This window comes from Zootoca vivipara, chromosome 7 (assembly GCF_965207765.1).
Source record: "Zootoca vivipara chromosome 7, rZooViv2.hap1.1, whole genome shotgun sequence".
NCBI lineage: Eukaryota > Metazoa > Chordata > Lepidosauria > Squamata > Lacertidae > Zootoca > Zootoca vivipara.
In genome coordinates, this window is record NC_142590.1 from 18817698 (window position 1) to 18835695 (window position 17998).

At 43.6% G+C, this 17998-nt stretch overlaps 1 protein-coding gene across 2 annotated transcripts in view; it reads left to right on the forward strand.

Annotated features, from left to right (window-relative positions):
• COL11A1 (collagen type XI alpha 1 chain) overlaps positions 1–17998 on the forward strand; it is a 248703-nt gene that overhangs the window by 173511 nt on the left and 57194 nt on the right. For both annotated transcript variants that reach the window (XM_035122972.3, XM_035122973.3), the window contains 6 exons: positions 1411–1464; positions 5200–5307; positions 6771–6860; positions 7618–7671; positions 11988–12095; positions 16705–16812. In XM_035122972.3, the coding sequence (XP_034978863.3) occupies positions 1411–1464; positions 5200–5307; positions 6771–6860; positions 7618–7671; positions 11988–12095; positions 16705–16812 (522 nt within the window). The remainder of the gene's footprint in view (positions 1–1410; positions 1465–5199; positions 5308–6770; positions 6861–7617; positions 7672–11987; positions 12096–16704; positions 16813–17998) is intronic.

Here is a 17998-nt window from a genome sequence, read left to right on the forward strand (position 1 = left end):
AGATTTGCAGCCCAATACCTTCATCACATGATCTAAGGTTACAACACTCACAAGTTAGCTACCAGAGAACAACAATCAATTAATTAATGACTCAAGAGCTCAGAGTGCTCTCCTTGGCTTTAATGTAGCCCCATGGAAAAAACCCACGTCAAACATTTTCACCAATACACATTTAAGCATTTTCATTTCAGTGTCCATTAAACTATTATACTTAACAAAAAAAGGGACCGGGGAAGCTCAGTTGCTTGGGGAAAGCTGCACAGCTCCTTTTCTGCCCATGGCATCTCCAGTGCAGATTATACTCTGTCCCTGCCAGCAGTGGAGGTCTGTCAATTCCTTGTCGGCTGCTGAATGCCTAGGACTGCTCTTGGAAGGTCACAGTGCAGCTTTGCTGAAGTAGCAGCTTTGAGTGAGCATTAGTGCAGAGGATCCTCTGGCTCCCGGCAATTCTCAGGGGGCCGTTTGCTTCTTTTGCAGAAACTTTTCCTTAAAAGGGTCATCAAGACACTCAATGTGCCTTCAAACACGCCTTAGGGAGTCTTTGTGTGCTTTCCCCATCTTTTTATATATAATCCATCACTCTGTAGCATTGCTGAGCTCTTTTAAATGTGCGCCTCGCCACTCTGCTGCGGGAGAGCATCCATCTTGCAGTGCTATCTCCAGTTGTATTTGCACCAAATATCTCAGAGGAGCTGCTGGATTTTGCCCACAGCAAAATTGCAAGGCCAATTTGGATGCCACCACACTGGTGAAACATGCAAATGGATTTTGTGGGGTGGAACTAGAAGGGCTTGGATGAGACCAATGAAATTCCTCTTGAGATAATTCCTCTTGTTCCTACTTGGGGTACGTAGAAAACAGTTAAACAAGCTTTTGGTCCCCTTTTATAAAGGAGGGAAGAGGGGGGGTGGAATCAACATCTTGATTTCTTGTCTCAGTTACCAGCTCCATTGGTATTCCTTCCATGCCTTTAAGGCATCATCTACCTGTCGTTCCCAGTCTGATTTTAAGTGTATCTATGTATAGCTGTTCTTGCTTGTCTGCTCTTAACACATCTGTGCAGATGTCTGCAACATATATTTGATCTGAATCTGAGCAATATCATTTGTGCAATCACAGCCCCCTAATCAGTTTTGCAGAAAGTGCGACCTGCGAATGCTGCCACCTTGAACCGCACTAGCGGAGGAGCCAAGCTCACAATGATTGGAAATGATAGATCTTTGAAAAGAGTCTTCAATATTTTACATTCAAGTGCACGCAGTAATAACAGAAATGGCAGTCTTTATTCTTGGGGGGAAGACGATTCCCCTGAAACCGCGCTTCATGCTTCTCATCTCTTCAGCAGTTAAAAGCCGTTTGTGATGTGCAGAAGTGTCAGTATTAGTAACCATTGTCTTCTTTGTTTCTTAGGGTTTCCAAGGCAAGACTGGCCCCCCGGGTCCTGGTGGAGTGGTTGGACCTCAGGTATGATGTTTCTGCCTAACTTTAGCTTTACCAGATGCGGAGGGAGCCTTTAGTTTGTCCGTGTCTGTTGCACAGCAACCTCTTCCAAGCTGACCCACTGCACAGTCTATCAATGGGGTGGTGGGTGTTCAGACCAAGACTGTTTTTGCCTTGTGCCCACATGTGCCCCCAAGCAAGTCTGTTTTGTCACTATTCCATGTGGAGTTTTAAACGGGGTGGGGTGGGGGAATGCACAGATTTTTTTTTTAAAAAAAATACAGTTGTTTTTTTTAAAAAATAAGAAATGGTAGCTGCTATTTATGAGATGGTCCAAGGCAGGCATAGGCAACCTTCGGCCCTCCAGATGTTTTGGCCTACAACTCCCATGATCCCTAGCTAACAGGACCAGTGGTCAGGGATGATGGGAATTGTAGTCCAAAACATCTGGAGGGCCGAAGGTTGCCTATGCCTGGTCCGAGACATCCTCCCTCCCTCGCTTTCTCTCTCTCTCTCTCTCTCTTAGTTTAACAGCATAAAGATGCTAAGAACAGCTTCAAAGTGCGGCACCTGCCACATTGGATAAAAAAATGTTTTTTTAATCACACGTCATGAAGTGCTGTCACTTCCTGGGTAACTGTTTTTTATCTTGTATTTTTATGTTATGAGCTGCCCTGAGATCTATAGATGAAGGACGGTCTTATTTTTTTAATAATAATATTAATATTAATCATAATGGAGAAGATGGCTGTCCCCATGTATTAATGGAGACAGCCATCTTCTATTCTGCGCAATGTTGTTTTGTACATCCCATTTTATGTACAGTTACCCAGTAAGATCTGTGTGGCCACTCCTTGGAGCATGTTATAAAGCATGTTTATCCCTTGCAACAAAACTGTGAGACAGAGAATGTGATTGATTGAACCCAGGGCTTGCAGTAAATCCCAGATCTGTCCCATTGTGTGTCCTGGTTCAAGAGTCGGGACTGGGGCAGGGTGGACTTGCTTTGGAGCAAGTCGCCTGAAACAGATGAGGTTTGCATGCTCAACCTAAACATGTTTCTCGGAAATTCGCCCGAAGAGAAATCTGTGGGATCTGTAAATCAGGGGAAACCCTGCTCACCTTAGTGGGAAACCATGCTCACGTTAGTGGGAAAGTTTAAAAGCATACCACGGGATTGTTAGCGACCCTACGAGAGATTATGGAAGGTTCATGGAGACCTATACATGCTCAGTTTAGGAGGTCAGAGTCAGACTTGTCCTTCTGCAAATGGGAGGGCTCCTTTAATTTGTGGAAGGCACTTCTATGTAGTGGTAGCTCCCTCTGGAGGGAGGACCATGGGAAATCAATTTACCCTGACTTGTCCTTCTTCCAGAAGCATACCATGCTACTTTATCGCCAGTGTGGTGTAGTGGTTAAGAGCGGTAGATTCGCAATCTGGGGAACCAGGTTCGCGTCTCCGCTCCTCCACATGCAGCTGCTGGGTGACCTTGGGCTAGTCACACTTCTTTGAAGTCTCTCAGCCCCACTCACCTCACAGAGGGTTTGTTGTGGGGGAGGAAGGGAAAGGAGAATGTTAGCTGCTTTGAGACTCCTTCGGGTAGTGATAAAGCGGGATATCAACATCTTCTATGTGATGTTCAAGAGTTTCTCCAAACCTTCCAGACCAGGACTGCAGGGGAAAAGAAGAATGCCCCCCCCCCAAAAAAAAACCATGTTCCACCCTTCCTTCTTTAGAAGGGTGCCATGAACTTACTTCAACTTATGGGAGCACTGGATCCAACCCATAGTATTTTTTTTAAGGAATCACAGAGTGTGGCTTGACAAGAAATGCTATTGCAACAAGCCCTTAAAGAAAAAGCTTTTAGATGGTCAGACCTCTCTGAATTTCTCTCTGCTCTGGTTTAACTACAGGAGTCGTATGAATCATTTTTGTTGTGTTTCTCCCAACACTTCACTGAAGTGAAACAGCGGGCATCTTACTGAGTGCACATTTTATCTGAATTACCGCGTGTCTCCTTCTCGACTTTTATTGACTAAGCTTAATTTCCAATGCCTAACCAGGCTGTCTTTGAATGTTAGTAAATGTAACTGTAATCCTATCTCAGGACTGGTATATTGTGCATTTGCTTTCTTTGTGGGTTTTTTTAATTTATTTGTATCGCATTTGCATTTTATTTTCTTTCTTTTTTAAAAGAAAAATAGCCCATTGCTTTCTGTCACCAGGGGGGGGGGGAATATGTGTTGCACCATGTACAACCAAACTTAGAAGGAGCTTGCACATGAATTTGTATCATTCTGTGTTGATGTTTCTGATTTTTATCTGTAAATAGGAGAAATGGAAGTGTAGTGGCAAAACACGGTGTTAAATTTCCTTTAAACTAATGTCTTACAAACAGAAAGAGTGCTTAGTACACTTTGGAATCAATGGCATTTGTTTGTGCTTTGCTTCCAAATGTATACTGTATCTGAGGGAAGTGAGCTGAATTTGGATTGCCTCATCAGAATCCAAGCTAGGCCTATTAATTAGGGTTTTGCAGTGCTACAATGGAGACCTTCCCAGATAAGAGAGAGTCTGCCTAATTATCTAGGCATCCTATTACCCCAAGACAATAGAAGCAATATATCTCCGCACACTTCCTCATAACTGTACACCAGTTTGCCAACTTGCCGGGCCAATGGCAACACAGAATCATAGCCTTGTAGAATTGAAAGGGACCCCAAGAGTCATATTGTCCAGCCCCCTGCAATGCAGGAATCCCAACAGAAGCATCCATGAAAGATGGCCATCGAACCTCTGCTTTGAAACCTCCAATGAAGGACAGTTCATCAACTCCCGAGGGAGACCGTTTGACTGTCTAACACAGGCATCCCCAAACTTCGGCCCTCCAGATGTTTTGGACTACAATTCCCATCAACCCTGACCACTGGTCCTGTTAGCTAGGGATCATGGGAGTTGTAGGCCAAAACATCTGGAGGGCCGCAGTTTGGGGATGCCTGGTCTAACAGCTCTTACTGTCAGAAAGTTCTTCCTGGTGTTTAGTCAGAATCTCCTTTCTTGTAACTCGAAGCCAATGCTAATAGCCACATTTGCTGGACACTTGTGCCATGTGCATCAGAAGGGGAGGGTGTACACTACTCACCGCCACACGAAGAGTGGCAGAAACTGGGATGTGGAGTTTCTAATGAGCAGGAAAGGTGTCCCAGTGCTAAAGACCCATCTCTCCTCCAATTCTTACCATTCAGTAATCACAGCTAGATATGGACAGATCAGCCCATCTCTGTCCTGTGCCAGTACCTTTGGGAATTGGTCCACCTTATCCTGTTTTCATGCAGATTTTAAAGTGAAAATCCTAAAACATCACAATAATCCCATGGTACAAAGCCCCTTCCTAGGGAACTATATGCACATTTTTGGCCACTGATACATGCATTTTGTACACATTACTTGGCCGGAGAACTGCATTGCAAAATTTCAAAGCTTGGCTGCGTTTTGGTTCGTGCTTTGTTTCAGAAAGTGCAAATTAGGAAGATTCACCTTTGAATCTCATTCCTCCCCTATCCCATCAGAGCGCTACCACGTCCTGACCATTTTTTGAGTAGGATGCTGTCGTGGTACAACTATGTTTAGAGATCTTAAATGCTGAAGGCCATTTGAACATGACAAGAAAATTGGTTAACTGTATTCCTCTTGGAAGTGGAGGTCAGGGAATACGTCAGTGGCATGGGATAATTAATGCTGCTCTTTTGGTTTCTTAGGGCCCCACTGGCGAGACTGGCCCAATAGGTGAGAGAGGTCATCCTGGTCCTCCGGGCCCACCAGGTGAACAAGGTCTTCCAGGTGCTGCTGGGAAAGAAGGTGCTAAGGTAACAGTGCTGGCGTGTGTACCTGTGTTGGATGCATGAAGACACACCAATATTTTCTTGTGTGTTGATCTGAATGGGCAGTTTGCCACAGCTTCAGAGATACACATGGGATTTGTTACTTCACTTATTTTTTAAAAAAAATTAATTTATTACGGTCAATGACCAGCACAGCATATTAAAACATAAAATCAACCAAGAATACAATTTAAAATATATTCTAAAAATTTAAACTAGACGAGATTTTCCATCATTATTCCATTGGGTACAATATGGTTGGTTAATTATTGGACTACGTAAATCGAGGCATCGGCAAATCGGGTTCTTTTCTGGCTCAGATCAAGAATTGATTTGGGTGCCACCAATTTGTGTGGGACGAATCTTAATAGCGTTGGCACAAAATTTTGCCACCACAGCTGTGACAGTTGGATTGGTATCTGAAAGAAGCCATTTCATATAGAATTCTTCAGAGCGTCCTGGAAAATCGGCCAGTATCGTAGAAATAAATTGATTTCGTAAATCCTCATAAAAACAGCAGTGGAAGAACACAAGCTCAATAGTCTTACTTCACTTACATATATTTACACAAACCATTCTACCATGAGTGGAGCTTCATTGCCAAAAACGCCCTCCTTCATGAACCCTGCAGATCTAATTTTGTTGAGTGGTGGGTAGTGGCGGACCTACATTCTGGGGGCCCCTTGGCAACCAGCCGTTGCCAAGCTATCCACTGTTGTCTTCTTCAATGGGGTTGTTCCATGACAGATCACCATATCGTCACAACGTCTGTGCTACTGACTCTCAAACTCTGGGATGGAAATATATGCAACGGCAAAAATCTATCAATTTGACTCAAATCAATGCCACTCAGATTAGGTCTACTAGATCCCCCAAGATTTAAAGCAAAGCAGTCAAAAATAGCTTCTGGGGGCTCTCTGGGATTAGGGGCCCTGAAGCTTAAGTTTCATAGTAGGTCCGCCGCTGGTGGTGGGAATTAGTGCATGGAATGGTCATCAACACTGGAAGAATGATCCTCCCTACCATCCAAATGGGTCTACATTGTAATGGTCCAAAATGTCCAACAGTGGCAAGTGCAGTTAATGAAGCTGCATGGGTTCACTGAAGATTGAGACTGTGTGCTTAGGAGTACCCAACCTCACGTAAAAGGTAAGCTAGCATTGGATTGATTATGGGTGAGCTGAAAGCTCGTGTAACTGCTTCTTTGGTCAAAAGAACAATGATAAACAAGTTAAGGAAGAGAGTTTAGTCAATGCCTTAGCATATGTTCACGTCTCAGAACTTCATTGGTAATTAAAAATAAAAAAAACATCAGCTCTTTTAAATTTGGCAGGATCTTCAGAACTTGCCATGTGGGTGGATGCAGAATCTCATTGCCATTAAAATCCAGCATATGTGAGGAATCATGGCTGAACTGCCTGCAACTTGTTTTTGATCTGTTTCCTTAGGGTGATCCAGGTCCTCAAGGCATCTCTGGAAAAGATGGCCCTCCGGGACTCCGTGGTTTCCCAGGCGAAAGAGGCCTGCCAGGAGCTCAGGTACAGTATTAAGGATGTGTCCCTAACCCTATTTGCATGGGGTTAAGTCCTACTGAATTCAGCAGGAGTTACTTCTGGTGTCTGCACATTGTTATATTAACTGCTAAGAGAACAATGTCCACACAGAGTGCTTAAGGGTTGTTTTTTAAAATATAAAAAGTACAGTACAGATTATCTTCTGACATTTAAAAATCAATTTATGAATGTCTATTAAATGTACAGCACTAATTGTGTCTTTAGCATTGCTCTCTGTCAGTTTCTTGAGGTGCCATTTCCTGTCCTGTCCTCCCCGTTGACGGGGAGGAGAAGATGGTGATATGGTTATTTGCCGGGGAAGATCCAACATCTCAGGCTCAATAGGCTCATCCCAGTCCTAAACACCAGTTTACAATATACTGACTGCTTAGCTCTTAAAGGCTTGATTAGTGGTTAAGTGACAGAAAATGGTTAATTAATGTATACTTCGTTAAAAACTTAGAAATAAAGATTTTGACTTTTAGAGGAGAAGTGATTTATTTTTATTTTTTATTTTTATTTAAGCTGCTCTAGGGTTTAACCATAGGAGGCCTGCAGTCCAGTATACACATTCCTGGGACTAAACATCCTTCCTCTCTTCTTTCTTTTCTGCAGTAAATAGCCCATAGACTATTCATGTTCTGTAGATAGAACAGACGAAATAAAACGCTCTGAAATGCCGGGCATCACTCTTCAAATAGTGACAATGGTAATAATGACAAATAATGCCTTCTTTTGGTAGGGTGGAGCTGGTCTGAAAGGAGGAGAAGGTCCACAAGGTCCACCGGGTCCCCTTGTAAGTAGAATTGCTTGAATGACAATGGGTTCCCCCCCCCCATGAAAAAAATATTAGTATGAAAAAATGACTTCCTTTTTTATTTATGTGTATGTGCTCTTGTGAACAGTATCTAAATGAATGTCATTCAGCTCTGTCAATAGCCATTCCCTAGTAATTATGAGTCGACAAACAGAAGGAACTATCAACACAAACATATTGGCCCATCTGAAACCTGCTGTTATCAGCAGGAGACAAATGGTATTTTCTTGTTTTCTTGTTTTATTAGAAATTATAAAGGGGTGGGGGTGGGGGGGAGAGATAAGAAGCCTCTAGTGGCAGGAAAATGAAAAGCCTAGTGTAGACTGCTGTGAAATCCAGCCTTCCTTTCTTTCTGATATACATAGAAGTTTACAATATACATAAAAGTTTAGATATACATAGAAGTTTGGCCCAAACTGCAAGTTACGTTACTCACTCTTTGGAAACAGAGGTGCACACACAGAGGGAAAGCAAGAAACTGCTGCAGGGCCCTGATCCAGATTAGGAGTGTTCTTAAATTATCCACTTCTGTTTTCAAGAAAAAGCTGAGGGGTCCCTGATCTGGAACATGCTCCAAGTCTGGATCAGAATCTTACACCAGTTGCATACTAAAAATCACTGGGCTCATCACAACCTCATGACATGTTACATTACTTTCATGATAAGACACTTCAGCATTGATCTAGTGGTTCTGCCGTCATTGCAGATGTTGGTCACAACAGATGGTGCTTCTCTCTCATACGCACCTTTATTCCTGCCCAGGAAGTCTGAAGGGCAGGAAGCCAGGAAAAGCTGTTGTATGTTGAAAGGTGTGGTATGAAATTGCTATATCAGAGTAGAGTACAGTAGACATTTCCTCCCTCCTTTCCCTGTACAATGAGAGTAAAAGCAGAGTAGTGACCTGCACCAACCACTTTTAACAGGAGGTAGGAAGTCCCATGTGTGTGTGTGTGTGTGTGTGTGTGTGTGTGTGTGTGTTCTTTCAAACATAAAAACAACTTTCCGGAACATGAGGGTGAAGATATGTAAGCTAGCCTTTGTGATTTCTACCTGCACACATTCTGGTGGAGCACAAGCTCCACTGTTCAGGAACAGGGGCATCTTAGCCATAGAGGCTACTGGCGCAAGGCTCCACGGCGCCAAGTTCTGGAGGCGCTTTGGAGGGCACCTCCACCGGGCCACACTGTGTCCGGAGCCTCCTCCCTGCCGGAGAAGCAGCACTCAAGCTCCGCTGGCAGCGCCGCCCTCACCCGCCTCTTCTTGGGCTGTGGGCGCCGTTGCAGGGAAGCCAGCCGCGAGCCTCCCCTCAGTGCTGCAGCTAGGGCTGCCTGGACGGCAGCGCTGCACAAGGAGGCAGAGGCGGATCACAGCTGGCAGCGCCCCCGCCCGTCAGGCTGCCCCCTCCGGTCGCCTGCCGTGCCTGGCCTGCCCGGCGGAGCGCAAGTCCGGCGTTGCCGTTGCCAGTCCTGCTCGCGGCGGGTGAAAAGAAGAAGACACGGCATGGGGGAGTATCAGGGGGGAGTGGCGACCTCGGAGGTTTTCCGGCTGGGAAAGGGGGGGGCAGGGCGGAGGAGGGATCTCTGAACCACAGCGCTGCAGGAATCATGCCTGAAGAAAAAAATAGCAAAACTTATAGTGAGCACTGGGCCACATATGGTCTGCCCTGCCCTGCCAGCAAATGATCTTCCAGCCTTGCTGGTTGTGAGAGTGGATGAAGGTTGGAAGGGAACGCCTACTCTGTTCAGTTGGAAGATGAGTAGAAGCTTCTGTGCAGTTGCATTCCCAATTTTGTGGATGGTTCATCTCATGTTCAACTGGATGTGGGTAGTGAGAAATCCCTTCAGACATTCCTCACTCAACATGGGAAAGCCAGGAAAAGAGAGGGATTCACTTGTGTGCATGGGGATACTGAGGGCTGGGCCCCATGGCCCCATTCCTCCTATGTAGGTATTTCCTGTTCAGACACCTGAATAGTCAAGTGTCATGCTGTGAGTTTCTTGATCATGCAGCTTAACTGTCAGTTCCCAGTAAACCTCAGTAAAATACACTCAGGGGAAAGAGGATTGTGTAAGACCACTACCTCATTGGTTTTATTTTTAATTTCCATTGGGGGATACTTCTGCTCGATTTTGAAGTCTTGCACATGTATATTCATTTCTCAACCAACTTGTGAAAACAAACCAGCTCCCCTCTGTGGGGTAAGATTCTAATTGCCATGAAATTTAATTCTCACTCCCTGGGAATCCTAATCAAAGCAAAGCAGCATTAATCCTATTCTATGCTTCTCAATCATGCCGTGTGAATATTTAAGGCCAGCCCTCATCCCCTGCCATTCTGACTTGGGTATTTCAGGCATGTGATCAGCTGGGGGGGGGGGTTGGAGTTAGCACAGGGGCAAGCAAGCAAGCAAGCAAGCAAACAACAACCTTTTTCATTATGTGCGTTTTAGAACAAGCTTCCCTCAGACAAAAAGAGCACTGTAAATTCAAAGAGCCCAAACACAAAGAGAAAAATCTTTTGAACACAAGTGTGTTAGGAACTTGCTAGAAGCCTCAGCAAGTTTGTGTTACCCACAAATAGGGTGTATCTACACACGGGGGGGGGGGGAAACCTCTATAAATAAGTCAGAAATTAAATTGTTATAATAAAAGATAAAAAGCACTATGGAAAATCGGTTAGAAATATATTTTTGCTCTCCAGTGCCATCTGATGTTGCATTCGAAGCACTGTTTTTTTGACTAATCTAGCTGAGTCCGTTGACATCAAAATAGAAGTCAATAACTTTTTTTTTTAGTCAGTTAAGCGAATTTCACATTTTGCGTCTGGCAAATTTCATAACATTGGCTTGGTCCACTTAAGCAGGGGTCAGGAACTTATGACACTCCGAATGTTGTTGGATTACAGTTCCTATCATCTATGATGGGAGCAGGAAACTAACGACATCTGAAGATTAGCCCCCCCTTGCTCTAAAGACTCCTTCACATATTATCTATTCCACCTGAGGGCCAAACTATATGCAACACTGAATTATGGGTGGTTTCTCCAGAGATCTACATCTGTTTTTCTGCAGATGTAGAGGCTTCAACTACCTCAGAAGCCCCATGTGTTATAGTAGGGTGTCTTAACTCATTAAACAGGCATAAGGAAACTGGGCCTTCCAGATGTTTGGGGACTACAATTCCCATCATCCCTGACCATTGGTCCTGTTAGCTAGGGATTATGGGAGTTGTAGTCCCAAAACATTTGGAGGGATGAGTTTGCCTATGGCTGCATTAAACTCTCTAAAAATAGACCCTTGGGGAAGGGTTGTAGCTCAGTGGTTGAGCACATGATCTGCCTGCAAAAAGTCCCAGGTTCAATCCCTAGCATCTCTGCGTAAACCCAAGGAAGACACCCCTCTGAAGGTATAGAGAGCCACATGGAGATGATGGTGAGCAAAATGGGCCAATGGGCTGACTCAACGGTTTCCTATGTTCCAGCCACCCAAACCAGGGAGAAGAGGCAGGGAAACTAGGGAGGAGGGCAATTGCAGCCACAAAAGTGTCATGTGCATTTTGACTGTTAGCTCTTTCAATTGTATACCTAAAACTTTTAAATACGAATGTGACAGATAAATCTTTGCAACTATAGAATAACATCAATTCAGGAATCAGGTGTGACTGTGACTCCCCATCTAATGCATATACCCCGAGGCAAATCTTAAGAGATATGGTGAAATACCGTTCCTGAATCTGAGCCAGAAAGCATGGTTTCCAATGGAGACAAAGGCACTGCTGGAGTGAGCCCGGACTCCGCTGCTTTCTGGCACTTCCTGGACCTGATCTTAGTGGAGACTGTCCTAGCAGAGCTTGCATTTGCCACTGATGAATGTGATGAATGTAAACCCTGCTTTTTTCCAGGCAATGGCTTGACTCGGACAAGGAGCTTCCAAGTGGAACCAAGCCTAGTGGGGCTTGCATTTGGTGCCAAATTTAAAGGCCCTGAATGCAAGCCCTGCTTGTGGAAGAACAATCAGGAGGACATTCTAAGGCTCCCCATTGTTACTCTGCACCCACCTGTATAATTTCAGGTATGGGGCAGGTAGCCAAGGCTTGGGAGGAAGAATGTTATGGACCAAATTGGGCCCACTGGAATGGGCTGGAGCTTCTCCATCTGTCGTTTAAAGCAGAGGTGTGGGGGGCATCTCACTAGAAGAATTAGGGCACTTGCCAATCTTTTAGCAGTCTTAATCCTAAACTATGCAATGTTGCTGGTTATTAAATAGTTTGTTCAGTGGTCATTTCTTTTAATTGCAGGGCTCACCTGGTGAACGTGGTCCGGCAGGTACCGCTGGCCCAATTGGTTTGCCGGGACGTCCTGGCCCCCAGGGTCCTCCTGGGCCAGCGGGAGAAAAGGGAGCTCCGGTGAGTAATTCTAAAGAAAGAGAGAAGTAATATTACAGAAATTATTACTTTTCATATCCAATAATGTTAGCTCTTCACACTCCAATACCTTTCTATTGCATATGTGCCTGGCATACTCCCTCTCTATTTACAATAGAGCAGTGCGGAAATTTAATTAAACTCGATGACATTTTTTGCCACACTTTATCAAGCCCTAAGGCCCAGGGAGAGGGGTTAAACAAAGCTGATCACCAGGAACACAATAGTGGCTGACTCTGATGATAAAATAGTTTGTCATGCCGTAGCTTTGATTTAACCTTAGTGCCCTAGTGCTCTGCTTTACAAAGTGCACCTTTATTTCCCATTTTCGTATCAGATTTCATCACCTACTCCTACTCTCTGCTATCTTTCTAGTCAAGTCCAACTTCTAAGTGAAAACATTGCCGGTGGGGAACTTTCAGACCTCCTGGCGTTGTTAGATACCCCCCCCAACTCCCATCATCCTTGGCCATTGGCCATGCTAGCTGGGGCTGATGGGAGCTGGAGTCCAGAAACATCAGAAGGGCAAACTGGTACCCCATTCCTGCTATACATAGATGGAAATGCTCCTCAGATATAGGGGAGTAGCATTTGTGATCTTCATATGAATCTCTCCCCCCCCCCACCCAGGTTCAATGCCATGTTAAATACAGTGCCCCTGACTCTTAATTTTATCTAAAAGATAAATATTGTGTACTATCTAAGAATTATTAAACTACAGAGTTCCAAAGTAAGCAGAGTTTTAGTCCTCGTGGAAAACTCTCAACAGATGTCGCAAAGGAAACCTGTGGGCAGGAAACATGAAACAAGTTATGTGAACGCAAGAGGGTCCTGTCTTTCCTGCTACATTGAATGACAATCAGAAACTGAGGATATTTTCAAAAAGTGCATCCATGGTATGCCAAGGAGGTCTGCAGTTCAAAGGAAAAAAATGTTCCACTGGGTTTGCAGCGTGTGAGGATGGAATTAGAAATTACAATATGGAATGGCTGGTGCTGAAAACAGCACAGAGCTCCCGCTATGTAACATAGAACTTTGAATCAAGCGCTTCCTTGCCTCCAATCCACAGCATTGACCTGGTTCACACATACAATTAAACTGGGAGTTAACCACAAGTTGCTCCACAGACAATCAAACAAACCATGGATTGTTTCTCCATAGTTGGGTTCGTTTCCCAGCTGCTCTTGCCTTATTGCCTTTGCATTTTGGTAAGCAACTGTGGCAGCGTGGCAAATCAAACTGCTATTAATGGTGGGTGCTGAGTTGCACATAACACCAAGTCATAGTTAAAACAAACCAAGTTTCGTAAGCTAACACCAAACCATGGCTTTTGATCATGGTTAGTTGACAGTAAAGAAACTATAATTAAGCCATGGGCCAGGGATTGCACTGAAAGCCAAGGCATGATTTAATAAAACATGGCTTAGCATTATGTGCAAATAATGCCATTGATTACCACCAACATTGGTGAATGGCCAGGGATGGTGGGAATTGTAGTGCAACAACTTCTGGAAGGCACCATGCTGGCTACACCTGCCATATTGGTACACCATTCTTCAGTATGAAACTGAAGCTGTGTAGTCAATGTGCATTTACATGGGAGTCCCAATAAACCCAGTGAGTCTTCTGTCTGAGTATGCATGTACTGTACAGAATTGTGCTGTAAATTGATTTCATTAATCTCTCACAAAATCCTATCAATAGATATTTTGCCGGTGTTCTAAGCTCCACTTTCCCTCCCTATATGATCATATTGTTCCCTGCCTCCAAATAAGTATTGGCATTATACTAACTACATGATATTGACAACATATAACTCATTAACTTAGAAGACTGTATTCCTGAGATTTTTCATTTCTTCACCTGCTTTGGTATATTTAATTTATCTGTCTGCCGTCTCCAGCAGGTTATATTATCTGTATTTTCATTTCTGTTTTCTGTCTGTTATTTATCATGCACTTATCATAAAAACGTATTGAAATTCTGAAATGCAGACAATGGTTACTATAACAACTTAAGCTGCTTTGCAATGTACCATTCTGAGTTTTGTAATTTATATGTATGAGTCCTTATCGTGACTGAGGGAGCCACTTGGAGCTGGGTTCTTAGAAAAATTGAATACTGTGACCTTGAAGCTACCAAAATGAACCCGTGAACATAGTGTTCAGAAGGGTTCAGAAGTCAAGCTCCAAAGAAAATTGGAGATAACCCCACTGTAGCCAATCAGTGACCTGAAACTCTGCTCTTTGCAGCTGTGTTTAACTTTGCCTGCCATAGCCAATCAGGTGCAGTGTACGGACAGTATCTGCCAATACCTACATCCTAGACTGCTGCAGGTGTATTGTACCTGGGACTGCCTTTGAAAACTGTTCAGAAATGTCAGTGCAAAGTGTATGTTTCTAGTTTTAAAACAACACCACTGGTCCATTTGCAACCACGATTGATTACACTGGTGCTAACCTACAACATGTGGGCTGAGAGTACCTGGAGAACTGTCTTCTTCCCTGCGGTCCTGCTCATCCATTCAGATCTCTAGAGATGACTTGACAGGGTGCCTTTTCATTTGTGAAAACGGGACGCGGGTGGCGCTGTGGTCTAAACCATGGAGCCTCTTGGGCTTGCCGATCAGAAGGTCGGTGGTTCGAATCCTTGTGACAGAGTGAGTTCCCGTTGCTCTGTCCCAGCTCCTGCCAACCTAGCAGTTCAATAGCACACCAGTGTTAGATAAATAGGTACTGCAGCAGCGGAAAGGTAAATGGTGTTTCCATGCGCTCTGGTTTCCGTCACGGTGTCCCGTTGCGCCAGAAGCAGTTTAGTCATGCTAACCACATGACCTGGAAAGCTGTCTGTGGACAAACGCCGGCTCCCTCAGCCTGAAGCGAGATGAGCGCCGCAACCCCATAGCCGCCTTTCACTGGACGTAACCTTCCAGGGGTCCTTTACCTTTACCTTTTACCTTTCATTTGTGGTATTCCACCTCTAAAACGCAGTACCCATTTGTTTATTCTGATGTCATTTTGGTCCAAGAAAGACCTTTTTATTTATGTGGTCCTGTCAACTGAGAGTTATTCTTTTGTTTCACTCCTCTATTTGATGCTATTTTTATGACAGTATTGTTTGGCTGTTTGTGTTTTCTGTTTTTATATATTTTAGGTGTGTATTTTGTTTCATAAAAGTTATATACCACTTGTTTGTAAAGAAAATCCTCAAAGCCTTTCTGTTGCCTGCTTTGGGCATCCATGTGTCAAAAAGCAATGGATAAATTCTATAGCATTTCTTTTTCCTTTAATGTGATTGTTCTAATGCTACAGGTATCACTATATAGCATTGCTCAGAGGTTTTTACTTTGCAGAGAGAGAGAGGTCAGAGATGGCAAATAGGAAGTGGGGGTTGGTGTAGTGAGATTCAGGTGCAAGTAAATGAGAGATGTGCCTAGTTTGTGAATTAAAGTCATAAGTGACTGGGATCAATTGTACATTGTTTCTGCTTTGAGAATGAGCAGCTGATTTTGTACTTTTGGGTGGGTGGGGAGGACTCACTGTTGTACCAAGATATTACACATCAAGTTTCTTCATGCACAAAGTACCGAGCAGATGTGTTTCTCACACAGCTCTCCGTGTGCTAGATTTAATTGTGCAACAAGGTGTGTGAAGGAAGGAAGGAAGGGGAGAGGGAGAGGGAGAGGGAGAGAGATAACCCTTTGGAAAGCTTGTTTTGCAGCTATCAACACTTGGTGCCGGTTGCCAAAATGAAAATCACAGATATCAATTGCATTCTAGCCTTTGCAAAACACTCAAAGGAGAGTAGGATAATGGATTGATGAGTAGATAGAGGAAGCAGGACCGTTGAAGGCAAGGAAGTGAGAGTGACAAAAGACCAGGGTGTTGCTCATAAGCAGACAACGGTCATGTGGGATAAATAGAGAAAAGGTGTAAATGGAGACAAGAGGGGCGATACAGGAGGACCTCAATCTTTTTTTAAAACAAAACCAAACCCAAATACAGGGCTGTGAAATCATGACCTATGAATTGCTTTTAAAAATAGTTTGTGAAAGAAAATAAAATTGACTAAGGAATATAATTAACATCCGGCTGTCTGGTAGTAATGAATGAAAACACAGATCTACTACCCAAAAGGGTATGGATCAGAAAAGTAGGGTATACACTTGTGCAGAGCCACATGGTAGGCCGCACACCCCAGAATTGTAACTTACAGATAAAGCCCAGTGGAATAAAAAGCTCTTCATCTGGCATTGGAATGACATCAGAATTTGTGCATGGAGAGCATCTCTGAGAAGGTATTCCAAGCGTGGAGAATGACAACCCAAAATTCGCTTTCTCTCAAGTCACTACCTGTCCACTTCAGTTGGCAGAGAAGGTCCCCCAGAGATGACCTCCATAGATGACCACGACATTACAGAGATGGATCTGAGAGATAATAAATTGCTTAGGGCCCCTCCAAAAGTTCCTAGCTTTGACAAGCTTTAACCATGCACTGGACCAGTCTGACACTTGTAGATGTGAGTTCAATATTCTGCACTCTTAATTATTCACCAGTCATAGTTTGAATAATGTTTTGGCATTGAAAACAGGGTGAAAAAGGTCCCCAAGGCCCAGCCGGACGTGATGGAGTACAAGGGCCTGTAGGCCTTCCTGGCCCTGCTGGTCCAGGTGGTTCTCCTGGAGAAGATGGTGACAAGGTCAGTTGCTGTTGACTGCAGTGATGTATTGATGTATTGATGTATTGATTGATTGATTGATTACGGTTCTTGACCAGCACACACAAATATGCAATACATAAAACAATAAAAGAAAAACAGTAATAATCTAAAAATAGGCAATAAATATAGGTTTTAATAATTGTTTAAAAGAAAACTGATTAAAAGGAGTGTTACTACTTAGGGAGGTAGACTACAGCAATTAATATCACTGGATCCTCTTTAGCTAGTCCTGAAGATGTTCTGAAGATATTTGGACACTGCTAATTAGATTAGACCGAATTTTTATGACTCTAGCACAGAATTTGGCTACCTTCGCTGACACATTAGAGTTAGCGTCGGAAAAAAGCCACTCTATATAGAAATTATCCGAGCGTCCAGGTAGCTCTGCCAGTATAGTGTGGATAAGCTCGCCTCGCACCTCCTCATAGAAGCAGTGATGTATTTATCCAGTGATTGGCTGGTTTTCAAAACTCCAAGAACTATTTGTTTGCTCGCTTTACGTGGGATCACTCAAGAAAGAATCTTGAGGCACTTCAATAACAGATTTATTGTGTCATCATCTTTTGTAGACTAGCACCCTCTTCATCAGAAGCATGAAGTGTTATCTTCAGTTGGCCAATATAGAGAGATGCAGAGAAAGAAGGGGGGGTCATAAACAGTGGGGCAAGAAGTAGGGCCATGCAATAGAAGTTGGAGAAATATGTGTGTCACCTTTCTATGCAGGACCCAAATGTACACACGATAAGAAGGGAGTGACCCATTAGCAAGAGCAATCACTGTGATATTGTCTAATATTGCACAAGAAGTGCTGTGTTAGAAGCAACGGTGATGAGAGTTTTGCTCTCTTGGAATACATACTATTTGTGATTATGAGACACTAGAGAAGATCAACGTATGGGAGCTTATTTACTTAAATGTCAAATTTGACCCATGAGCAGCAGGTGTCAGAAATAATACAAAACGGGGAACTTGGGATGCAACTCTCTTCAATCAGGCAAAGACACTTTCATGGGTTTCATGAGTTTCCAATAGTTTGAAAAGTTTATGAGAATTACAGGGTGTAAGCAAATGTTTAGGAGGAAGCATTATTCTCAATTCACCGTTTGGCACTGACAATAATAATAATAATTTATTACGGTCAAAGACCAGCTCACATAACACAATA